The sequence below is a fragment of the Phascolarctos cinereus genome, unplaced genomic scaffold, assembly GCF_003287225.1.
Source record: "Phascolarctos cinereus isolate Bilbo 61053 unplaced genomic scaffold, phaCin_HiC Scaffold_3;HRSCAF=262, whole genome shotgun sequence".
In the NCBI taxonomy this organism is placed as follows: Eukaryota; Metazoa; Chordata; class Mammalia; order Diprotodontia; family Phascolarctidae; genus Phascolarctos; species Phascolarctos cinereus.
In genome coordinates, this window is record NW_027555736.1 from 93,499,808 (window position 1) to 93,527,537 (window position 27,730).

General features: G+C 36.9%; 1 protein-coding gene across 1 annotated transcript in view; it reads right to left on the reverse strand.

The window, feature by feature from the left end:
• Positions 1-27,730, reverse strand: part of CCDC172 (coiled-coil domain containing 172) — a 53,716-nt gene that overhangs the window by 22,389 nt on the left and 3,597 nt on the right. The window contains exon 4 of the mRNA XM_020988156.2: positions 489-605. Within this exon, the coding sequence (XP_020843815.2) occupies positions 489-605 (117 nt within the window). The remainder of the gene's footprint in view (positions 1-488; positions 606-27,730) is intronic.

Consider the following 27,730-nt stretch of genomic DNA (forward strand, 5'->3'; position numbering starts at 1 on the left):
GCAGATATTCACTCCATGCAGATTAAAAGCCATCCAAGCCTTGATAGGCTATTCTTTATAAGATTCTTTGGAGGAAAAAATGATACCACCTGAATCTTCCACTGATAAACCTGTTTGAATTTGGTAGGGCTTGTCCCTCCAAGATAATCACACAGTCTGTCACCTGGCAGTATTGCCACTTGGTATGACCTATCGGTATACATTTTGTTGCCTTTGAAAAATTAAGGTCACCTCCAATCCATGAGAAGGGATCAGAGTCTGATCTTAGTGGAGGTGTTCAACACAACTGCAAGTAATTTCATATTGGCATCTGTAAAATTCTTTCAAAATATAATGACATCTCAGTTTATTTTTAACGCCCCCTACTAGTGTTCTCTTGTATTTCAGTGCGGCTATCTATCTATAAATGAACACATTTCTGAAAATTTATACAAGTATACTTTCACAAAGCTGGTAAAATAGAGTTCTTGAAGTAGCTAGATACTTACAAAGGTTTGGAGAAGACTACTCCTTTCATTTTTAATTTCTGCGTACTGTTTTTCTAAGCCATTTTCATGAGTCTTCAAAAGCTCAAGGAGGAAGGCTTTTTCAGAAAACTGATGAGACTTCAAAGTGAGAAAAAAAAATTTGAATGAATTAATAAGTACATTTTCAGAATGTCTTAGATGATATTGTAAAGAGATGAATAGTGTCTTTATTTTTCTTTAAAATGCAAATTCTGAAGAACTCTTAAGGCACTTAAAAGTATAAAACACATTTAAGAATTTTATTATATATGAGCTATTTTGTTCCCTAATTGCTTCACATGTTCAAGTCTTTCTCCCCAACAAGGCCATAAGCTCCCCAAAGCAACTAGCATGATGATGGGCATTAATTTGTACTGAATTAATCCTTCTTGATATGATATATATGTTTGTTAGCCATTTGCTTTTAAAGAATGAGGCTTTCAAGAGAATTGTTTTTCAGATGGAACCATGAAGTAATGAGACTACTTCCACAAGTTCAGACATTAAAATTGGTCTCATTACTTTACTATCATACTTATCAACTGCATGTTTGTTTGCTGACATTCCTCAAATACAAATACACTTTTGGGCTCATTTTTCTGCTCTAGTCCTGAACATGGTTCTAAATGGCAAAAGGGCCAACATAGGCATTTATATAAGATATGATATTATTATTTCCCTTTTGGTCCTAAAATAAGGGTCTTTAGAAAGCATTGAATACTAGAGTGAAAGTTCTAAAGCTTTATGAATGAATTAATTTATTACATGTTTCAAAGAGCTATAATTTTGTTCTGAATACTTCCTTCATTGATGCTTATGTCAGCCTTTCTATGCTTTCATATAAAAACTCTGTTAATTGCTCCAGTTGAGGACAAAAATTTAACAAAAAATCTTTATACCCAATGGACAAATTTCTGGCAATGAATGTCTGCAAATGTTAGCCAGACTACAGATTGTTAGCCTGACATGCAGTTTATATCTAGACCCATATTTAAATCTTTGCACAGGACCTATCACAGTGCTTTGGCATGTCTCTAAAGAGCCGCAGGTAACCTACATGCTATAATGAGATGATGAAACAGCATTGTAGTGGAGAAGAAATGATAGACGCTAAAATGATACTAAATTAAAAGTTATCTTTCAATCGTGTCTTTTTTAAATGCAGAATATATCACATACAGTGTATTATTACATACACAATAGAGAATATGGAACTGTTCCCAAACTCAGAGAAATTAATTTTAAAATGTTTTGATAAATTATAGAGAAGTTTATCTTAAGTATAGAAGTTTCTTAGTTATAAGAGAACATAAATTTTTTTTCTAGGAAATTTTGAAGGAAAATCTTAAGTAGAAAAGGGCTTGTTAAATATTTAATCCTAAGAACCAGACCAAAAATTTGGGAACAAAATTATTATTCTTTCAGTTTTCAAAGGAAGAAAAACAAAAGGCAAAAAAGAAAAAGGCATCTTATCACCAGGTGCTGGTTTTCTATATTTGGTTGCAACTGAAGTCACCACCACCAATTATCTACAAAGAAAATCTGAAGAATCTTCTCCAAAATTTAAAAGAAACTTAAGCAAAACTAACCAGATTCCCTAGATAACACTGACAGAAACCCTGGGGACTACTCTCGCCTTCCTCAAGTACAGTGAAAGAGAAGCCCAAATTCATGATGGGAACTGAGGATCTTAGGATCATCCTAACCAGTTTCTATTCTGGCTAAAACTCAAAACATACACATGGGAAGAGCACAATATACTTACATACTTTCAGTTATGATTATATTGAAAATATTAGACAGAATGATGAAATTTTTAGATACTATGTTGACCTGGAACCCAGAATTTAAATCTTGACCCTGAGGCAAAGGACTACAGTGAAAGATACTTTGAGATGTTCCAATTTTAAAAAAATAATCAGATACCAATAATAGCTAATATTTATATATTGCCTTAAGTGGTTTACATATACTATATCATTTGATCCTCATAACAACTCTATGAGGAAAAAGCTATCATCTCCATTTGTCAGATTAGGAAACTGAGGCTGGGAGAGATTCAGTGACTTTCCAAAGACACACAGCTAGTAAATAAATGTCTGAGGCAAGATATGAACTCAGGACTTGCTGACTTCAAGTCAGAACGCCATCTATTAATAATCAAGAAAAGTACTGTTGAAAACAAAACATCATTTTATCCTATATTTGCACCAAAACAAGATACATTAAACCCTACCTGAAATGCTTCATCTTGTTTTGGTCCCCACACCTCAATTAAAAAAAAAAAATTCAATTAAATAAATAAATAGCAGCAAATGGAGAGAGAGAGAGAGAGAGAGAGAGAGAGAGAGAGAGAGAGAGAGAGAGAGACAGAGAGACCTTATATCACCAAAGGAGTGGATGAAATTCCAGATGAAGAAAGATTTTAAAAATTAGGACGCTTTAGAAAAACAGGGGCTCAGAGGGGATATGAACAAAATCTATAAAATTCCAAAAAGTATGATTACAGTAAATTTGGTTTTGGTAGTTTTCTTTTGCTTTTCTTTCCTTGAAAGCTTGAAAATTTACCTAGATCAGACATTTGGGGGGCTGGTATTTGCCCTTTTCTCTCCAAAATCTGTTCCTTCTGGTTTCCTACATCTGTCAACAGCACATCACCATTCATTCAGCCAATAAATCAGCAAGCACTTATTTAGAATCTTTTTTTGATAGAATGCTAAGTGCTAGAGATATAAAGACAAAAGTCCATGACTGCATGGAGTTTGCATTCTATTGGTGGAAATAATATGTACACATATAAGTAAATACAAAATTTATATGCCAGAAAGAGAAGATGAGTTGGTCATGGGCCCAGAATGAGAGGTGACAGATAGATGACCTTTCAGATGTCACAGAAAATGAGGAAGATCTCCAGCATATTTGGTAGACTCCCAAGAATGAGTTACATGGAATAGGCAATCATAGAAGAATTGCAATATAAGTCACTGGAGTGAATTTCTGAGTTGATAAGCTCACAGATCCATATGAATGTGTTTATTACATGACTCTAATAAAATACAAAGTAATTTTTAAGGAGCTAACTATCTGAGGGAAGAAGCATAGAGAAGGTGGTAAATTTTAAGAGGTGGAGATGAGGAGACTGCCTGGGAGACAATCTGTTTGCAAAGGCATAGGGACAGGAGATAGAATAAGAAACATTAATTAAGGTAGCTTCACTGATATATTGAAAGGTTGAATGTGCATTAAGACTGGAAAAGTAGGCTGAAGCCAGCTTAGGAAAGGATTTAAAAGCCAAAACGAGTTTATATTTTACCTAAAGATAACAAGGAGCTACTGGGGCCTCTTGAATAGGGAGTAGCATGATCAGACCTGTGCTTTAGGAAAACAACAATGAATTCTAGATAATGTGAGTTCTCAGACTAGAAACTACCACCAATTACTTTTTCCTCCTTTTTTTGATGATGGATCAACATTGAGAGTGGACTTTCTCAGCACATAAGGCAGGAGAAGCAGTGTATTTCAGAGTTCCTGAGGAGGTATATGGCAAGGGAAGGTGTGCTTCTCAATTCTGTGTGGGTTGGAAAGAGAATTCCTAGATAATGTGAATTACTGAGGGTTGCCTCTCTAACAGCCACAAGTTTGAGAAGTCTGGTTCTATCTACCCTGATGGGATCCAGCCTTTTGTCCAAAACAACTCAAAGATTCCTGGGAAGCACCAGCCTGTGGGGGGTTGCCTCATATGTAAGTAATAGGGACGTAGACTTTTAATCAAGGAAAGGAGAATTTTCTGAACAGCAAGACTCTTAGAAAGAGAAGGCTGCCCTGAGAGGAGTAAAAGCCAGGAAATAAAGTCAAGATGTAAAGAAACAAAGGACTTGTAATTTATATCCACTATTACAGTGAGTTATTTGGAATCCCACAAAGAGGTGAGTTACCTTATCTAACAGACACATGGGAAGTTCTTCTTTCTCTTTCTCTTCTTGGGGAGTTAGGGAGTCCAAATCCTCAGAGTAGTTCCATAAAGGTAAATAGCTAAGTGCATCTTTGCAGGGTTAAATGTGGATTCCTCAGAATACGGGGCTGTTCTCTATCTAGCAGCTCTATGTTCAGCTCTTGCCCAAGAGAAGTCCAAGCCACAGGGTGGCAATAAGTATGGAGAGCTTTAGGACACTGTAGGAAAATGTAACTCAAAGAAAAAGAATTATATTGATTATTTATGAGTTATTATTAGTCCTTTATATGTTTTCTGTGTTTGTTTCTGGTCTTCCACATGTCCTTTACATTCCTTGCACTTTTTTGTAATATAAAATAAAGGTTGGCTTCTACCTGATATGCTATGCGCTCTCTCTCTCTCCTCTCTCTCTCTCTCTCTCTCTCTCTCTCTCTCTCTCTCTCTCTGTCTCTCTCTCTCTCTCTCGCACACACACACACACACACACACACACACACACCTTGAGTGCTTGAAGCCAAGACACAAGCTGTATTTGGAAATTCTACCAGGATAAATTCTGGGTGGCGGCAATACTACTAAAATAGTGATTTAGGGGTTAGCCCCCAAGATTAGACCTCAGCTCAAGTGTCACTTCCTATATAAAGACTTTCTTTATCTTGTACCCCAGCTGCCATGACCCTCTCCCAAAATATTTACCTTGTGTTTATTTTGGATATATGTATTTATGTTGCATCCTTAGATAGAATGCAAGCTTTTCGAAGATAGGATTTATTTCATTTTAGTTTTTGTATCATCAAGGCCTAGTAAATTGCCTAATTTATAAAGGCGATTAAAACTGGCTTATTGATTGATTGATTGATTGATTGATTTCATGCTTCTGAAAAAAGTGCTATAACTATTTTAGCTTTGAGGCAAATGAAGGGAATTCTGTCCCTGAGAATAGTAAAGGTTAAAATTTTAAGCAGGTTCAAAAAATGTATATATGAATTTGTGGACAATAGGTCTACCTTGGGTCATTAAGAAACACTTAGGATCTTTGATGTTCATTCTTAACCTTTAAAGGCTCACGTCTTGGATACAAACCGTATCTTTCTACAAAATGTCTCAGAAATGGAACACTAGGCTAACTTTAACCTAATTAGCTATTTCTCACATTATTATGTCTTTCAGCTACATCATTCCTAAGTTCAGATGCTGATTTTGTCCTTAGCTCACCATATGAGCTTTGGCACAAAAGCATATTAAGAAAATAGTACTCACTAAACCTGAGGAATTTCTAATCAGCAGCATCCCAATTTACAGAATTTTTCAAATTCATCAAACCATCAGTATTCAAAGATTCATGACTTGAAGTTTCAAATTTTTATTATGGACTCTGCACGGACAGATTTGATTTTTTTTTCCTCTCTGTTCTTTGGTGTTATTCTAGAACACTGCCCCAAAACTCTGGCTTCTATTGCCTATTGAGGGGCCCTGAGACTAGGATATTCCCTGGGATATGCTGGTTAATGCTTAGCAACTAACTCTCTGAAACTAGGAGACCCACTTTTAAGTTTAACCCACTTTATTAAGATTTTCTCCATCACTTTCTTAGGTCTAGACAGTCAAAACAAAAAAAGCCTGATTTACAGTGTTTTCTGATTTCTGAGGTATGAAGGCTCACACTGAAGATTTGCCAATTGGATTTCTCTAGCTGGTTGCCTCCTACCATAGTGTCCTCTGTTTTAAGAGATATTACCAAGTCCTGGGAAAAGTATTACATCTACATTAGCCACTAATTGAAGCTTTTTTCCCCCCAAATGTGAAAAGACTGAAAAGAGCACTGAAAATGTTAGAGTTCTGAAGGAAAGCAGGTAGATAAATATCTAAAGTATTTGTGGAGAAACACTTAAATTTATCCATTTTTGTGGCTCTCTAGAATCCAGGACAAAGGATGGGAAATGTGTTTGACATTCTTTTCCCCTTCCTAAAAAATCCTAGTGTGTAAAAATTTTAGCCTTTATGGGCTTCTCTATGTCTTTTTTTTCCATCATTTTTTTCTTATATCTTCTTTTCTACTCCCATTTCCTGCCTTTTCATTTGTGATTATCCTTTTCTTTCATATTTTGAAAGAGAATTAATAAGGGTACTTAGTGACAAGAGAAGCTGTGCTATTCAGAATTTTTTTTTAATCACCAAGGATATGGTTCTGATGGGGACAACAATACAGCATGGGAAATTCATAGCACTATAGAAGAGAAGGTCTAAAGGTCTGTGAGAGTAGGGGAATCCCTGAGTAGCCATAACAAAGCTGAAGAGGGGAAGGTGGGAGGAAGCAAGGGCAGGAAAAAACATTTAGAATGCTGTTTGACTTAGGTTGTTAAGCATCTCTACTGCTTCTTTCCTTTCGCTGTCTTTTACTCCTCCAAGAAATGAAGATATGAAGACAAAGTATTTGCAATAAAAGTGACCATTTATATAGCCTAGAATCAACTACATGTATTTTGGAGGAAAAAAAAAAGAGGTAGTGCTGGGCAGTATTAATTTACAGGAGTTCCAACCCCCTGAATAATTCTGTTCCTTTCATCAATAAAAAGCTCTTCAGCCTCGGCTTTGTTTCTCATGGGTTGTTTGATTTTTAAAACAAGCTTATGGTTTCAACAGTAAGCCGACTTATCTGGTCAACTAGGTCAGCTTACAATGCAGACACCATTTGTGACTTTTCATTGTATTTACTGCCTTGAAGGCTTCAAATACTTTCCATCAGGAAGACCCTAGAAATTGAAAATGACTAAGGGTTTTTAAAAATTCATATTTTAGTCCATGTAAGCACAGTATAAAGCTACTCTTTTCTTGGCTAAATCTAATCTCCATCTTAAAGGGACTGAAGTTTTGCTGATTAAATGCTCTGCCCAACAGCATAATAATCAACTTTATATAAGAAAACATAAAATGACTTGTATACAGGATTTTGCCTTTCTATGTCACATAACAATCAAAAGAGAGGGGAAAAAATTCTTTATAACTGTAATAAAGAGACATTTCAAAAGGTATAGCAGATTGATTGATATTGTTATATCTGAGACAGAAGTTGGTGCTTTAGGAGAATAATCAGTATTTTACTTAGAAAATGTTGACACTGTTTGCTCAGAGAAACTCCAAGAAGTAGCAAAAAATGTTTTGCATAATTTCAAAGTGAGTTTCAAATGTTTCCTACAGAAGCTTCTTTATAAATGCCTAAGACCCAACTCCTTAAGTTTAACTAATTTTGCCATCAATATTTTAGGAGGATCACAGCATTTTCATGAGATAACTCATTTGCATAGAGCTTTGAGGTTTACAAAGATTTTCTCTTGACCCATTTTATAGATGAGGAAACTGAGGCTTAGAAGGATGGAGTGTCTTGCCAGGATTCAAAGCCTTGTAATTCTTGTCTTCAAGTCCAATGTTCCTCCCATAAGGTTACTTTGAGTGGGAAAGGTGAGGCTAAATAATAGAGATGAAAAAGAAAAAGGAAAAAGAAAAGAAAAAACACAAAGGTAGAAAGGTACATTGGAAGAAAAGACTGACCTAGTTTTCCCCCAACTGAAGATAAGTGGCACATAAAACAATGAGTGCTAACATCTATTTCTTCACTTTTTTCATTTTTTCCCTTTCTGTTTTCATGTTTTCCCATTAGGAGGGATGGACACTGGACTTCTAGAGAGGAGCTAGATTGGGAAAGGCTGATGTTTCAAACCTTCCAAAGCAATCCTGATGTCTTAACTCAGGCACTAGCAAATTACAAAGCCACATGAATTCCAAAGGCAAAAAGATGATTTTCAATGGCAACAGAACCTTAAATAAAATTACAAAATCAGAAAAACTTATTTTAGACCCCTCCCATCTCCTAAGTAAATACCTCTCTTACTTCCTGTCCTCTTTTCCTCCTTCCGCTTTTTCTGACCCTCTCTTCCCACTCTTGGTCCCATTCAGTTTGATTCAACAGATATAGATTGATAGACAGAGATATACAGCTACATATACACATACATACATATATGTGTATATGTATGTGTATGTATTTATATATGTGTATATATACATACATATGCACATATATGTATGTATTATATGCAGGACACTGGGAATACAAATATGAACATAAATCTCCTCAAGGAGTCTACAGGCAGATGAGACATACACTCAAATAACTGTAATACAAGATAGATAAAGGAAAAGCACATAGGAGAAGTTGAGAGATTCCTTAAAGGAATTTTCCTTAAAAGCCTTATGGAAATGGCACCTAAGAAGATGGCCAAGTAAAAGGAAAGTCCAGCTATCTTACAAACAGCCTGGCAAAGCCTAGCATCAGATGGGTCAATGATTAAGAAGACCGAAGAGAAGTAGTCAGTGTCTCCATCAAATTCAGCACTACACCAGAAGACAGGCAGAAACCCGTGGGTGCTCAGAGAGGAGACATGACAAGAGAAGAAGAAACCAGAGAAAGCTCTGGGAGCACCAGACCAGAAGAGAGCCCTGATCCTATTGACACCTATCAGGGCTGCAGCAGGACACTGAACCAAGTCTTGGTTGGGAACTATGTAAGCAGAACAAGACAAAGACATACACAGGACTCAGGACTACATTGGGTCATCTGGAGATGGAGTCATAAGCCAAGGAATGTGGCAGAGGGTAAGGTCTAGTCCTTGACACCCCCAAACATTGGGGCAGTAGGATAACAGCAGGAGCACTTAAACTGTATAGCTAAAGGGACCAAATTGAGACTGCCCACCACAGCCAAAAATGTAGGAGGGGTGTCCAAATCCAAGAACTGAGCTTGAATATATAAATGAAAATAAATATAAAATAAATGAGATTAAATAAAGGAGTAAATAAATGAGTAAATGAATAAATGAATAAAAATGAGAAAATACATGAGTAAATAAATGAAAAATCCAAACATAACTTTATAAAAAGAAATATCATGGGTTGAAGAGGGAGAGAATAACTGCAACAAATACAAATACCTACATAGAAAAGAATGGCCAGGTTACAAGGACTGCAAGAGTGGCTAGAAGAAATGAAGCAAGAAATTTAAAAAATCAAATTTGGGCTTTGGGGGAAAAAATAAAATAAATAACTTAGTATAGAACGTGTAAACCTTAACCAAGTAGTGGAATCCCTGAAAAAACAGAATAGAGCAAACAGAATACAATGATTCTATAAGAAAACATGAAATATTAGAACAAAGTCAAACGGCTGAAAAATGAGTAGATTATGAAAGGGGCTTACTACCAAAAACAACTGACTCAGAAAACAGATTGAGATAATTTTAAAATGAATATACTTGCTGAAAGCCATGATCAAACCAAAAACTTGGGTATAATATTTAAAGAAATCATAAAAGAAAATTTCCCAGATCTATTAGAACTAGCAAAAAAGGGAAAACAGGAATAATATACTGGTTACCTCCTTTTAAAAAATCCCAAATTTGGGGCAGAGCCAAGATGGCAGCTTGAAAGCAGTGACTTGCTTGAGCTCTCCCCCAAACCCCTCCAAATACCCATAAAAAATGGCTCTAATCAAATTCTAAAGCAGCAGAACCCACAAAAAGACAGAGTGAAACAAATTTCCAGCCCAAGACACCTTGGATGGCTGATCGGAAGCATGGGTACGCAGGCCCTAGAGAACCTAGAGCAGGCCTCAGAGTACTGAATCACAGGCAGCTGTGGTGGCTTCTAGACTCCTCAATCCACAAATGCCAAAGACAACTTAGAAGGTCAGTGGGAAAAGTCTGTTTTTGTGGTGAGAGGAGAACTTGGTCAGAGCCAGTTCCAGAACACAGGTGCCAGGGTGGTGGCTGTGTCCTGAGCTTCCAGCCCACAGACTGAGGGGGAATCAAGTGGCTGATCAAAGAGTGACTGCAGGGATCTCTTTGCTGGTGCTGAGGCAGGAATCTCTTGCTTTGCCCATGCTTGGATCTGGGTCACAGTTCTAGGTGGCAGTCCTGGGGTGAGGAGGAGCGCTGGCTAGGTGGAGCTGATAGTGGCAGTGTAGAGGAAACCCTCCTCACAATTCCAAAAGAGAAAAGACTGCTTGTGGCTAGTCACTCAAAGACCAGAGCACAGGCCAGGAAAAGAATAAATACCTCAACCCTTATCATACCACCTTGCAACAACTGAAAATTTACAGGTCCCTAGAAGTATCTCAGAAAACAGCTACACAAACCCCTGAAGCTTGGGGAGAGTACACTCTCCACATTGGAAGCAGACTCTTACCTTCACAAAGAGTTTAAAACTCAAGTAGTTGGCTGGGATCATGAGCAAATCTCGCAAAAAGAGTCAGACTATATTACCTTACTTTGGTGACAAAGAAGATCAAAACATACAACCAGAAGAAGACAATAAAGTCAAAGCTCCCACATCCAAAGCCTCCAAGAAAAATATGAATCGGTCCCAGGCCTTGGAAGAGCTCAAAAGGGATTCTGAGAAGCAAATAAGAGAAGTAGAGGAAAAACTGGGAAGAGAAATGAGAGTGATGCAAGAAAATCATGAAAAACAAGTCAACAGCTTGCTAAAGGAGACCCAAAAAAATACTGAAGAAAATAACACCTTAAAAAATAGCCTAACCCAAATAGCAAAAGAGGTCCAAAAAGCCAATGAGGAGAAAAATGCCCTAAAAAGCAAAATTGGCCAAATGGAAAAGGAAGTCGAAAAGCTTACTGAAGAAAATACCTCCTTAAAAATTAGAATAGAGCAACTGGAAGATAGTGACTTTATGAGAAATCAAGACACTGTAAAACAAATCCAAAAGAATGAAAAATTAGAAAACAATGTGAAATATCTCATTGGAAAAACAACTGACCTGGAAAATAGATCCAGGAGAGAGAATTTAAAAATTATTGGACTATCTGAAAGCCATGATCAAAAAAAGAGCCTAGACATCATCTTTCAAGAAATTATCAAGGAAAACTGCCCTGATATTTTAGAACCAGAGGGCAAAATAGAAATTGAAAGAATCCACAGATCTCCTCCTGAAAGAGATCCCCAAAGGAAAACTCCTAGGAATATTGTAGCCAAATTCCAGAGTTCCCAGGTCAAGGAGAAAATATTGCAAGCAGCCAGAAAGAAACAATTCAAGTATGGTGGAAACACAATCAGGATAACACAAGATTTAGCAGCTTCTACATTAAGGACTGGAGGGCATGGAATATAATATTCCAGAGGGCAAAGGAGATAGGATTACAACCAAGAATCACCTACCCAGCAAAACTGAGTATAATCCTTCAGGGGAAAAATGGTCATTCAGTGAAATAGAGGACTTTCAAGCATTCTTGATGAAAAGACCAGAGCTGAATAGAAAATTTGACTTTCAAATACAAGACTCAAGTGGAACATGAAGAGGTAAACAGGAAAGAGAAATCATAAGAGACTTATTAAGGCTGAACTGTTTACATTCCTGCATGGAAAGATGATATTTATAACTCATGAGACCTTTGTCAGTATTAGGGTAGTGGGAGGGGAAAAATTATATGGATAGATAGATAGATAGATAGATAGATAGATAGATAGATAGATAGATAGAGGGCACAGGGTGAGTTGAAGATGTAGGGGTCATATCTGGAGAATGAAATTAAGGGATGAGGGAGGATTATACTAGGAGGAGAAAGGGAGAGGTAGAATGGGGTAAGTTATCTTACACAAAACAGACAAGAAAAGGTTCTTACAGTGGAGGGGAAACAGGGGAAGGTGAGAGGAAATGAGGGAATCTTATTCCCATAGGATTTGGCTTAAGGAGGGAATAACATACACACTCAACTGGGTATGGAAATCTGTCTTACCATACAGGAAAATAGGGAGGAAGGGGACAAGAGAGCAGGGGGATGATAGAGAGAAGGGCAGATTGGGAAAGGGGTAATCAGAAGGAAGTACTTCTGAGGAGGGACAGGGTCAAAAGAAAGAATAGAATAAATGGGGGGCAGGATAGGATTAAGGGAAATAGAGTTAGTTTTTCCACAACATGTCTACTATGGAAGTGTTTTGCATAACTGCACATGTATGCCCTGTATTGACTTGCTTGCCTTTTCAATAAGGGTAGGTGGGGTGGGAGGAAGGGAGAAAATTGGAACCCAAAATTTTAAAAACACATGTTTAAAAAAAATGTTTCCACATGCAACTGGAAAATAAGAAATACAGGAAATGAAGTATCTATCCTGCCCTACAGGAAAATGGAAGGGGAAGGGGATAAGAGAAGGGCTGGGGAGAGATAGAAGGCAGAGCAGACTAGGGGAAGGGGTATTCAGAATGCATGCCATCTTGGGTTGGGGGAGGGCCAAGATGGGGTGAAAATATGGAATTCAAAATCTTGTGGAAGTAAATGTTGAAAACTAAAAATAAATAAATTTATAAATTACAAAAAAAGGAAAAAAAAAGAAAAACTGCAAAAAATAAAAATAAAAAATACCAAATTTAAAATATCCAGTAATTTCATGGACAAAATCCAAAGCTTCCAGATAAAGGGGGGAAAAAAAACACTCCAAGCAGTTAGAAAAGTTCAACTACAAAGGAACCAGAGTGAGGATCACACAAGTCTATGCTGAAACTAATATAAGAGTAAAATTTGGAATATCATATTCTAAAAAGAAAAAAGATTTACAACCAAAAATAACTATCCCTAGAAAACAATACAATAATGTTGATAGTATTTATCAGCATTTATTATAGAAACACCACAGTTGTATACAATCTCTGTAACACAAACACTAGAGATAAAAGGAATCTAAAAAGGTATTATACATTTGAACAAGTAGAAGGGGCCAAATGATAGTGAAGAGCTTACATACTAATAGTTAAAAAAGAGAGAAGTGGTCCTTTAGAATCAAACTGTTCTGAAATTTTACTGAGGAAGTAGAGAAAGACAGGTGTAGGGCCTGAAGCTGCTTCTATTCCATTTTGTTGATTTTAATAGAGGATAAAAGAAAGGAGACAAGGAAATACATTAAGGAAGAAATGAGAAAGAGGAAGAATTTATTACTTTTTCCTGTTGAAGTATACCAGAAGAGCCTTATCAATATATGGAAGAAGGGATGGGAGCAATAAGCATCTGATGAATGTCTTTCTTATCTGAACCAGGCATAGGAAAGTTAAACACACACACACACACACACACACACACACACATACATACATACATACACACAGACTTTGGTGTAGAATTACACCAAATTTAATAGGAAAACATTAAAGACTGAGAGGTAAATGAGGTCTTTAAGAGGGCCAGTAGAGTTGGGAAAGGAAGAGTCGAGAGTCATAAGTAAAACAAACTTCAGCTTTGGAGGGGAGATCATAAAAGGGAAAATTAAAAAAGAAAAATGAATTGTAAGAACCAGTGATTGGCAGCCCTACAGTCAGGAGGACCTGAGTTCAAATTCAGTCTCAGAAACAACACTAGTCACTTAATCCCACTGCCTAGCAAAAAAAAAAAAGAGCCAGTGATTGGAGTCTATGCTGAATAATGGAAGAGAGACATAAAAGTATGATAAGACCACTTCAATCACAGATCACTAGTTAATGACATTCCTTTTTCTCTTTCCACATTATGGTCTTAACTGTGAATGTAAATAGGATTAGCTCACCCATGATATGGAGGAGGGTAGCAGAATGGATTAGAAGACATAATCCAACAATATACTCTTTACAGGAAACATACATAAAACATAAAGGCTTATAAAGAGTTAAAATGAGGGGTTGGAAGAGAATTATGCCCCCAGTGAATTCAAAAAAGCAAGGATGAAAATCATTATCTCAGACAAGGCAACAATGAAAGCTGACAAGGTAAAAGAGGGAAGCAGAGAGACTACAATGTGCCTAAAGTTAATGAAATTATATGGAGAAAGAGATAATAAAACTATAACTGTTGGAGACCTCAACTGTACCCTCTTCTCTGACCTAGACATGTAACAAAAAGAGAAGGAAGAAGTTCAGGATCAGAATAGAATTTTAGGAAAATTTAAAATGATAGAGCTGTGGTAATTACTGAATAGAAATATACAAAAGAATATATATATATATATATATATATATATATATGTATATATATATTTGTGTGTTTATGTATATATTTATACATATATATATTCTTTTTCAGGTGTTCATGGCATCTTCACAAAATTTGACTCTGGTAGATTACAAAAAAGGGCTAGGACAGATCAATAAAGTTGTCATGCAAACAAAAACATTAAAGCAACAAATAAAACAACTAAATACAAAAACAGAAAATCTAAAAACCAAAGAAGGCTTAACATAATTGAAGGAAAAATAAACTCCCATTGAACTAATAAATAAAAACAAAAGCTATTTTTTTAAAACTAAAAGAGAAAAATGGATATCTATTTTTGAAAGACTGTTAAACCAAAATGTCAGTGCAAAAACAGGAAAAAGAATTCACAACAATGAAGAAACAAAGGAAATTACTACCAAAAAATTATTTTGCTCCATTATATGCCAACACATCTGATAATGGATATTTACCAAAAATATAAAATACCCAGATTAAAAGAATGAGAAATAGATAATTTAAATAACCCAATCTCAGAAAAGGTATCATGGCATATAAGATAGAGAGATGACATTGAAGCCAGGAATATCTAGGTTCAAATTTTTCTCCTAACACACCTTGGCTGTGGGATTCTGGATAAGTCACTTAACCTGAGTTTATTAGACAACTAAGACAATACATTGAAGAGAAAGGATGTTTTCTCACCCATGAGTTTCCTATACCAATAAAATCAAAGGTCAAGTCTTTATGCTAGTTTAATCTCAGAAAATTAAATTAACAAACCACAAATGAACTCCCAAAGGGGGAAAAAAAGACCTAGGACCAGATGGATGTACAAATTAATTATATCAGAGATTCAAAGAACAATTAACTACAATATTACATAAACTGTCTGCAAAAAATGGAAAAGAAGTATCTTATTAAACTCTTTCTATTAGTTAAATACAATCCTGATAGTATATAAAGGACAGACAAAGCAGAGGGAAAACAAAGACTGATATCTCTAATGACTATCAGTCATCAAATGAAACTGAGTGTGGTTTACCTTTGGATAGAGCCTATGAAATAGCTAAGATCCAAGAATGGATTCAGAAGTCACTTCATGAGTGGTGTCTACATGAATACAGACAGCAATACATCAACAAAGAAGTGTCAAATGCCTGAGACATTTGTGAAAATGGATAATGGAAATTCAGGACCAGGTTGTTGTCACTAGAAATTACTGAAGGGAGCCTGGATTTAGTAGTTGATGTAGATTATATTTTTTTAAAAAAAGGAGAAACTGGGCAAAACAACACTTAGAGCAGCACCTTCTGAATAACTATCAAGATATGATTTGGCAGCTAGAATTATAAATTAAAAATATCGATCTTTCATGAATTGACAAGCGATAAATCCCCATTATAAAAATACTGACTTTAACATATCCTGAAGAGCTCAGCCATTAAATCATCACAGACCAAACTATTATCACATAGACATAACACTGACCTATATAAACTTAAGAACATTTTGAATGTATGTATACCAAATATTTATAATCTCTAAACTACACAGAACAAAAAGCATTCAAAAGAGAAAAATCAAAATCATCTGGGAACAGGATGAGGTACATATCATTCCTGTCATCCAGTCTGCTACTGAAGTTATATTAAGGATGTTTTCAGTGACTCTACAAAAGATGAGCTTATTTACATCCTATACTTTTATTCAATTATGAATAAAAAAGTAATTCTATCCACCTGTCTAATAGACCATAGAACGATTAAAAATAAATAATAGCAGGATAGCGATAAAAACCACCAGGATGGTTTGTATATGAAACCCTTCAAAGAGGATGACAAGAATGACAAAATAATAATAATTGACATCTATAAAGAGCTTAAAAAACCTTGGAAAATACTTTACATATATTATCCCATTTGTACTTGGTGCTATACAAAGTGCTTTGGGAGTGAAGCAGTAAATAAACCCTTCACACAAGGAGTTTAATGTCTGGTTGCAAAGAAAGAACATGCTCCTTAAAACAACACTAGAGGATTGTTACAAAGCTCTTATGGAGAACTGCCTTCACTACTGTTCAGTGAAGTTATGTCTGACTGTTTCACAAGTATTTCTGTAAGATTGCTGTTATTGCTTAAAATATTTGTTGGATGGATGAATAGCATTCCCGGCTTAATCTCTCACATGTGGCAAGTTATAAATAGGTAGTTCTGTTTAAATGAATACTCTTTGGGGAGAGGAAGGAAATTAAGCTTAACTTTTGTACTAAGTAGTTAGGCACCTTTTTAATAAAGAAGCACATTTCAATACAAACCAACAAACACGTATTGAGGGTATAAGTGCTAGGCACTGCGAGTAAAAATAAAATAAACCATTCCCTAGCCTCAAGGAGATTATATTCTACTAGGACAAAACAACATGCACCAAGATCTGTACGTAAAACATATACAGTTAACACAAAGTATTTTTGAGGTGGATCACAAACAACTCAAAATGCTTCTATTTTTCCTTCAAGGCTCGATTCAGAAGCTACTTTCTCCATGTAGCACTACCTGACCCTTTCCAGTCATCATGCTATATGTATTCTCTCCATCCGTAATTTTTTTAGAGCACTTTATTACATGTCCTTTTTGCCCTATCAATCAATCCATCAACTATTACATCTTCATTACATTATATTTATCTATGTGTTTGTCTTATCCCTTCCCAAGAGAATGTAAACTCACTGAGCACAGAGGCAATCATTTTTTTTTAAACTTTTGTGTCTTCATTGCCTACCACAGGGCCTTGCATATAGTGAATTACTTAAACACGAGATGGACCAGAAGTATCAACTGATGCAAACATTTGCTTGGTTCATCAATATACTTTTATATTCTGGTCGTCATATTAACAAATGTTTGTTGAAGTTGAATAATCTCTTCTTGTTGGAAAAAAGTAAGGAAGACATTTTTCTCAGGGGTGCTTTGTGCTATTTGTGCTATTTGGTTCCTTGGGTTGACTGCCCCCCCCCACCTTGTCCCTCTTGTTTGCCAAAGAGTAGATTTCATTTGTTCAATCAACATGCTCTCTCCAAAGCTACTCACGCTCTCTTAATTGCCAAATCTAATGGCCTTTTCTCAATTCTCATTGTTCTTGCCTTCTCTGCAGCCTTTGACACTAGGGATCACCCTCTTTTTCTCCTTGACATTCTTTTCTTTCTATGTTCTTGTGACACTGATCTCTCCTCTTTCTTCTCCTTCTCCTCCTACATATGTTCATGACTTCTTCCCTGTCTCCTTTTCTGTATCTTCATCCACAGAATGCCTGCTAACCCTTGACACATTCCCTAAAGTTCTGTCCTAGGCTATCTTTTCTTTTCCCTCTATACTCTTCTACTTGGTGATCTTATCATCTTTATGCCGATTCTCAGATCTATTTAGTCCTAACTTCTCTCCTAACCTCTAGTACTACATCTCTTCCTGCTGATTTAGAACTGGATATCTTATAGATGTCTTAAACTCAATATGTCCCAAACTTGAACTCATTCTCTTTTCCCCAATCCCTCCCCTCTTCCTAACTTCTCTAGTGTATTAAGGGGGTGTCATTATCTTTCCAGTCATCGGGGCTCACAACCTGGGTATCATCTTTGACTCCCCAATCTTTCACTATTCATATCCAATCAGTTGTCAAATCCTGTCATTTGTCTTTTTGTAACATTTCTTATATGTAACCCCTTCTCTTCTCTGACAATGCCATCACCTTGATGAATCTGGAAAACTTTGTTCAAAAACCACTTCCCATCAATCAAATGTCCCCAAACCCAATTACCCTACATTGGTCCTTCCTTTTATTCTATCTCTCAGAGGTCTTTATGAAAAGCAAGACAAAACAGCAAACACGTATTAACTATGTGCCAAGAACTCCCTATATTCTAATGAGGCAAGAAAACACCAAACGGAGTTGAAGGTGGGAGAGGACAGAAAATAAGGAAGAAATGGTGGGGAGATGGGAAGGATTTTTCAATGGGAAAAAGAGGCTGGCATGGCAGATGAATGTTACAGGGTGAGAAGGCCAGCCCTGGGTGCCAAGGGAGGTTACAGGGTGAGACTGTAGCAGAGGTCTTTATGAATATAGGTTGTTGTTCTTGTACTTTCTCCACCAAAGTCCTCTTCTTCATCATGGGTACAGGGATGTCCCAGAGTTTTCAAAGGCAAAAACAGCAGAAGATAAGCTCTAACAGGTTCCAACTGGAAAGGCTTCTAATGCAACCTGGAAACAGAATTTATGTCTATAATATGAGGAACAGCTTAACTAAGTTTGGAGAAACTGATTACCAGTCTGGCCTCAGGGCAATTAATTACCTTGCCATAGCAACTCTTGAACACAGTCTACAAAGTCATAGAGGGGTTATGATCAGCTCTAATAAACAGAGAGCCACACTAATTAAAATGCTCATCATCAAAGGTTAACATATCTTATACATATTCATATGTGCTTTCTAACAGGCTTCTAATATTTTCATAAACATGTTCCTTTTCTGCAAGCAGACCTTAAATGGTTAGAGGTTATTTTCTACCTCATTTATTCTTCCTCAAGTTCTTTATACAGGATGACTAATCAGTCCATGGTCAACAAAAACTTTTTTTTTTTGGAGGCAGTCAGGGTTAAGTGATTTGCCCAGGGTCATACAGCTAGTAAGCATCTGAGCTGGATTTGAACTGAGGTCCTCCTGACTCCAAGGCTGGTGTTCTATCCACCTAGCTATACCTTCAACAAGCATTTATTAAGTTCTGGGGATATGAAAAAATGTGAAAAAATAGTCCCTGCTCTCAAGGAGCTCACAGTCTAATTGGGAAGAAAACATGTAAACAATTATGTACAAATAAGATATATATATATAGATATATATATATATATATATATATATATATACATACACACACACATATGTATGTATATATATATATGTATGTGCATATATGTGAATATGTGTATACAGGTATAGATGTATGTATAGCCATATATCTATATCTATCTATACAGATGGGTCTCTATGTTTCTATATCTCTATCTATGTAGACATGTGTCTCTACAGCTATATATCTATGCTTATCTATATCGAGAAAGATATAGACACATGCACATACTAGAGATAATCTCAGGGGGAAGGCATTAAGATTATGGAGGACTGAAAAGGTTTCTTACAGAAGGTAGGACTTTAGCTGATACTTGAAGGAAGCCAGGAAAACCTAGAGGGATGAGAAGCAAGAGAGTTCCAGAGACAGTGATGAGGATAATAACCAGTGATAATGCACAAATTAGATATAGAAAATGTGAGATTTAAAGCATTATTATTGTTATTGTCATCTTGTTCTCATTAGATTTAGAGCTTAAAGGGACTTTGGAGGACATCTGATATAAAGGATATTAAGTGACTTGCCCTAGGTCACACAGCTAGTCAGTATTCAGGACAAGATTCAAACTCTACTCTTCCTGACTCCAACACCAGCACTCTATTTACTATGCTACCTAGAGTCCTGAGATAAGTTCTTACACTATTATTCTTCTTGTATATTTAGTATTTTAGGAAGTATTATAGAGGTGGGTAAAATAACTACTTTTTCTAATCAGATAACAGTATTTAAAGGAATCTCATCCTCTGTAGACACACTGGAAGTGCTCTCAGTTCAGTAGCAGACATGACAGTCAGGATTAAAGTGCACCTCATCTTCCTACACAATTTTGATCTCCTCTACTAAATCTCCATATTGTGAAAACTTTTCTTTCCATAGAGTTTGGAGATTATAAGTATTTGGTATATACCTCATTATGGATCAATGTTGTTTCTGAGCAACTGTTGGTGAACATTTAGTCTATGAAAAGCTCTAATTCCAGTACTAACCAGTTGAGTTATCCAGGATATTTTAATGGTTCGCCTGATATTTGTAGTATGGGGATCTATCAAGAAAGATAGAAAGTTTCTGATAATTCTAACTTCTAGATTATATCTCCTTCAGATCCAGTAGGCGCTAAATCTTTAGAGCCTGTAGTGATTCATTATATAGTTTCTCCCATTTCTTAGCATAATCACAAAATCTGTGGTCCTTAAAGACAACCCGTCTACAATTTCTGGTAGCAGTGACCTAGTACTGAACTGCCATCATAAACTCCTCAATTTCCATAAACAAATCCATATGAATCAATCATTTCTTTAGCACTTCTTCACTGATGTTTTGTTGACTGAGTTTATGTGGGTATTGCCCACGAAAGGATGGGCATCCAGACTCCATCGAGAGGTAAAACACTCTAAGTTCATTAGATGAATCCAAGGGAATGGGCCCACTGTCAACTTTTTTTAGTTGCCCAGTGAGGTAACATAATATCTGCTTGTAATAAAAGTATTTCTACAAGATAACAATAATAATAATTATTATTACTCAAAATATTTGCTGAATGGATGAAGTAAAATGCCCAGCTTAACCCCTTAAATTTGGCAAGTTGTGGATATGTATTCCAATTTAAATGAGTTTTCTTAAGGGCGGAGAGTTAAGTTCAATTTTTGTTCTAAGTAGCTAATACCTTTTCATTAAAAAAAAAAAGTATCTATTCTCATCAGATTTGGCTTAAAGAGGGAATACCATACACACTCAATTGGGTATTGAAATCTATTTTACCCTACAGGAAAATAGGGGGGAAGGGGATAAGAGAGGGTGATAGAAAGGAATGATAGAAAGGAGGGCAGATTGGGGGAGAGGGTAATCAGAAGCAAACACTTCTAAGGAGGGAGAGGGTCAAAAGAGAGAATAAAATAAATGGGGCAGAGGCGGGGGGCAGGACAGGATGAAGGGAAATATACTTAGTTTTTCACAACTTGACTACTATGGAAGTGTTTTGCATGACTACACATGTATAGCCTGTATTGAGTTGCTTGCCTTCTCAATGAGAATGGATGGGGAGGGAGGAAGTGAGAGAATTTGGAACCCAAAATTTTAAAAATAAATGTTAAAGACTGTTTTTACATGCAACTGCAAAATAAGATATACAGGCAATGGGGTATAGAGGAGAAGAGGATAAGAGAAGGGGTGGGGTGGTGATAGAAGGGAGGGCAGATTAGGGGAAGGGGTATTCAGAATGCACGCCATCTTGGGGTGGAGGAAGGGACAAGATGGGGAGAAAATTTGGAACTCAAAATCTTGTGGAAGTGAATGTTGAAAACTAAAAATAAATTAATTAATTAAAAAAAAAATCTAGTGATTTTGATATTCAGATTCCTTAGGCAATAATTACATTATTCTTTCACAACAAGTTAAAAAAAAACCAAACATAATTTTAAAACTGCATTTCAACATCTCAGTTCAAACATAAGAGCTTGTTCCTTTCTAAAGACGTATCTTCTTGCAGCTTTGGGCATGGTGTTAATTTTTTTTTTCCATTCAAAAGAGAACCATGTGGATCCCAAAAGATTAGATGGAAAGATGAGACTAACTCATTTGAATTATTCTTTCATTGTAAATATAATTTCTAAATTCATAAACTGCCTTAGACTTTCCTTCACTTACTCCCTCTTGAGAAAAAAAGTTATTTTCAGTTGTTTATAGAGATCAAAGTTCTATCAGGTTAACTACTATTGAATAAGTTCAATCTGTGATTCCTCAATTTTTGTGTGCTACCTTGTAAACACTACAAAATCCTGCTTCAATTATCAGGATCTTTGGGATCATATTTTGGTAAGTTCTGGTGCAAATCAAGTTGTGTTCTTCTATTTCTGTTTTCACATTACTAAACCTAACCAGGCATACTGTATCTTTTCAATTCACAAAGTACCCATACTATATAATCTGTGGCTTTTGCAACCACATATTTTAAAGTAGTCATTGAGCCCTGAAAGGCAAATGCTATCATTCAAGTTCTAATTACATGCTACCTGGGTTTTACAGGACAGGAAAAAAAAATGAGTACTGTATTTCTAAAATGCATTTTTGACCATAAGCAATCTTTAAAAAGGATGTCCAAAATATTTTCAAATTGTATCACCAGTACAATTATTTTTATGACTCATGTACTACTCTATTCAAATTATATTTTAGTTTTTTCTTAGGTTGTTTCTTTTTGATAGATTGGTCAATAAATACATTTTCATTGATATTGGCAGGTACATAATTAAGTCTAAGGATAAAATAAAAATCAATTTGTGATTACTTTTTCAGTTCTTAACCATTAATCATTTATAATCAGAGTTGGTCTAATATGGGAATACACACACATTTATGTATGTGTATGTATTATGTATGTATGTATGTGTATGTATGTGTATATATATATATATATATATATATATATATATATATATCTTTGTGTATTTGTCTGTATATACATACGTTTATATATACCTATACAAATACCTGGGAATGGAGATGCAAAAATGAAAACAAAACAAACCCATTTGCCTGACATCTAGGACCCCCCCCCTCCTCCCACAAACCACCTGGTATGTTCTTTGGCTTAGCTCCTTTAACTCCTCATTCAGGTCAACGTGGACGTCTGTGTCCCTCAAATATGCCTGCATTCTCCATTCTCTCTATAACTACGCTTTACATTTCTTCTTCCTGGAATACCCTCCTTCCCTCCCTTCTTTCCCACTAAGTTTCTGCCCATCCTTCACAGCACATCTAAGATGCTAACACCTGCAGAAAACTTTCCCTTATTCCTCTCTAGTTATAAACATTTACCCCTCAGACCTACCACAATACTTTATTGCACCTCTTTCTAATGCACATATTCTGTATTAGAGTTATCTAGAGGCAGCTAGATGGCATAATGGGTAGAGCACTGGACCTGGACTCAAGAATATCTGAGTTTAAACTTGGCCTAAGACATTTAATAGCTGTGTGACCTTAGGCAGGTCATTTAACCTCTATCTGATGCAGTTTCTTCAAATGGAAAACAGGTATTGTGATAGCACCCACCTTCCAGGTTGTAGTTGTGCTTTTCCCTTTGCTCTCAAAATAGCCTGTGACATCAGGGAGATGATGACATGACTTGCATTGAATTGGATTTGAATGGGGGAGGGCTGTGCAGTTACCAACCTCACTTTCTCCTGCAGAGCTATCTGGGTCCAGTGGCCAGATACAGATCAAGATGACTGAAGATGGCCCAGGATGCGGTGGGAGACCTGGGCCACTTTAAGATAAGGTCTTTTCAAGTTCTCTATTTGAGTGAGGCAACTCTCATTCAATGAATAGGCCTCTTTAAGAAGTGAGTCAAGGGATGGCCCTTTTAATTAAAAAAAAAAAATCAAACTGGGAGGGGAAGACCCTCAGGGTTGTTGGCCAAAAGAGAAACAGTTACTATTTACATTTGCTCTGAGCCCAGAGGGCCCAAAAAATAACCAGTAAGTGGTGCTTTGTGCTGGGCAGGGACCTATTGTAATCAAATCCCTGAGATCCAGGGGTGGTGGTGAAGATCAAATGAGATAACATTTGTAAAGTATTTAGCATAGTGCCTGGTATACAGAAGACATTTAATAAATACATGTTTCCTTCTTTCTTTCCTGTCATATGCCTTTACTCTTGGAAGGAAGGAATACTCTCCTATCTAAATTGCATATCTCCCGAAGCACATAATAACATCATAGAAAAAAACTTATTTGGAGCTAGGAGAAAGCTTGGGGATCAGCTGGTCCAATCCCCCCATTTTATAGATAAGGAAACTGAGTCCTAGAAAGTCCAAGTACTTGCCTAAAGACAGGTAGTAGTTAGCAGAGCTAACATTCAAACACAGTTTCTCTAAGTGCAAATCTAGAATTCTTTCCATTTGAAGCTCTTAAAAATGTTTGCTAAACTGAATTACTATCAAATCTTTGGGGATGTTCATTTAAACTTTATCAAAGTATAAATTTTACTAGGTTATTTCAATAGCAAATTATCAATATCCAAATATGGCTTTGAGACTTGTAAATTAATTTTGCAAGCAGGCTACAATTGTATTTACCTAATAAATAATATTACATGCAACTAATCTGTGTTGCTTAAGAAGCAATTCACATTTATGATTTATATTACTAATTTCAGTAAGTATTTCTAAACACTATTATAGGAATACTCTCTGATCTCTAGCATTTAAGATTTTAGATCAGAAACATTTTGTGTGATGTGCATGAATCAGCATTTACATTTGTATTTTCAGGCAAATCATCCCACTTTTATAGAGCAGTAACCAAAAAATTGGTAGAATCCAATCAGTAATCATTTGTTAAATGCTAATTATGTGCCAGATACTGTGCTAGCTCTGAAATTACAAAGACAAAAATTAAGAATCTATGCCTTCAAGGAGCTCACAATTTATTGGAGACTACAAATATTCCTAAACACATATACACTCTTCATACACACACACACACACACACACACACACACACACACAACACACACTGCTATATATTTTAATACATAAATAATATCTACCTATAATATGTATGTGTATAATATGTAACACTCCTCTGAGGGCTCATTTGCTCAACTCACTTTGCCAATGGAAAGAGGTATTGTTATTACTATTCCCAGGGTTCTAAGATCAACCCTGTAAATGGCTATCAGACAGTAGCTCATAAGCCCCTGTCAGTGTGCTTCCTCTGACACATTTCTTTAGCTAAAGCATTTACTCAATGATGTAGCAAGAAAAGTAGTTCCAAAGCATATTTTGTCAAAACTGGGAGCACACTGCCCCACAAATACAGCCACAGTGCAGTATGACAGCATAGGGGGAGAGTGAGTTTGGGCTTAAAATACAATGGTAGTAAGGACCAAATAAAGGTCACACATATGGCCCAGGCAGCTTATAACTAGAATGATAGGGCCTCAATGTCCAAGATTCTTTTTTTCTTTTTTTTTCTTTTTAGTTTTCAACCTTTACTTCCACAAGATTTTGAGTTCCAAATTTTCTCCCCATCTCATCCCTCTCCCCACTCCAAGATGGCATGCATTCTGTATACTCCTTCCCTTAATCTGCCCTCCCTTCTATCTCAACTCCCCCCCCATCCCCTTCTCCTCCTATGTTCCTATAGGGCAGGATAGATTTCTATACCCCATTGCCTGTATTTCTTATTTCCCAGGTGCACGTGAAAACAATTTTTTTTAAACATGTGTTTTTAAAACTTTAAACTTTGGATTCCAAATTTTCTCCCTTCCTCCCTCCCCACCCAGCCTCATTGAAAAGGCAAGTAACTTCATACAGGTTATACATGTGCAGTCCTGCAAAAGAGTAACATAGTAGTTATGTTGTGAAAAACTAAGTATATTTCCCTTCATCCTATCCTGCCCCACTTGTTCTATTCTCTCTTTTGACCCTATCCCTCATCAGAAGTGTTTGCTTCTGATTACCTCCTCCCCCAATCAGCCCTCCCTTCTATCATCTCCCCACTCTCTAGTCCCCTTCCCCCCTATTTTCCTGTAAGGTAAGATAGATTTCCATACCCAATTGAATGTTATTCCCTCCTTAAGCCAAATCCAGTGAGAATAAGATTCACTCATTCCCTCTCACTTTCCCCCACTTCCCCTCCACTGTAAAAGCCTCTTTTTGCGCTGCTTGCTCGTGATCTCAGCCAATTACTTGAGTTATAAACTCTTTGTTAAGGTAGGGGTCTGCTTCCAGTGTGGAGAATGTACTGTCTCAAGCTTCAGGGGTTTTGTGCAGCTGCTTTCAGAGACACTTCTAAGGACCTGTAAATTTTCAGTTCTTCCAAGGTTGTATGATCGAGGGCAAGGGGCTTACTCCTTTCCTGGCCCATGCTCTTGTCTATGAGTGACCACAGGCATTCTTTTCTACCTTAGAACTGTGAGGAGGATTATCTCTTCATCACCACTACAAGCCCCACCAAGCCATTACTCCTCTTTGCTCCAGGACTGCCACCCAGAACTGTGACCAGCACCAGCAGAAAGATCCCTGCAATCCCCCTTTGATCAGCCACTCAATTCCCCCCTCAGTCTCTGGGCCAGAAGCTCAGGAAGCAGCCACTGAACTGGGGCCAAGCTCGGGGACTGGGGCTTTGACCGCATTTCTGTCTCTCACTGCAGACACAGGCTTTTCCCACTGACCTTTTAAGTTGTCTTTGGTGTTTGTGGGTTGAGAAGTCTGGAAACCACCACAGTTGACCGTGATTCAGTCCTCTGAGGCCTGCTTTGCCTGAGCGCCCACACCAAACTGAGCGCCTCTTACTGTCCAGTGCGATATACCTTTCTGATCAACCATCCAGGCTATCTTGGGCTGTAAATTTGTTTCACTCTTTTTGTGGGTTCTGCTCCAAGATTTTCTGCCTCTAGAAAATCCTCATGATATTTATTCATTATGAATCACTCACTCCATCATTCTTCAGGGCTAGCACAATAGCTCCCCTGGACCAAAAGCTCAGCTTCTAGGGTGCAGTGACTCAGCCAGACTATCCAATACTCTGCCAGACTGGGCGAGGAAGGTCATTTGGTTGCCATGGCTTCTCTCTAGGAACCACTGCTGCGGGACCGGGCCAGGGGAGAGTAGGTAATGGCTACCTGAGAGAAGGCTGAGCCTAACACTGGCTACTGGGCTTTTCTAAAGACACAGTGTCTCTAGTAAATGGATCACTCTACTGGTCTCCTACGATTGCTCTTCAATGGGCAGCTGTAGCATTTTTCCACCTTCAAGTATTACCTTGGCTGGGTGCTACCATGCTGTCTTCAACCACAGTGTTACCATGCTCTCTTTTAGTCAGAGCAATAACCCTGGGCTTAGGATCAAAGTTGTGCTAAAGCTTCTGTCCTCTAACTCCAACACAGGCTCAGCCCTGAGGTGATTTGACACTTCCAGGTAGTAAATCAAAAAAGGATAGCCTGTCTTTTAACAAATTGTAGCTGACTCAAAAGTCCCTCCCTTCAGAAAGCCATTTCATATTGTAGTATGGTGCTTAGTTTCAATTTAGTCATTTTTATGTCCCATTCTCCTTTGGAAAGCTGACAAAATTATGAGAAATGCTGAATTATTAGGTTCCCACATAAGTTGCAAAAAACAGGAAAGGTTCTGAATGGCTAACTAATTAATGGGAGAGTGACATTCTTCAGGCCAGTTAAGACAGCAGGGTTCCTGTCTTTACAGCCCAAGGCCCAAACCAGTCCAAGCTGGTTGGGGGTCAATGTCCAAGCACAAGAATCTGCTAGGCTCAATGAACCTCATGCATATGCTAACAAAAGGATCAGGATTTTCCACCAATTATAACTTGAATTGAGGTTTCTCTAATTAGAAT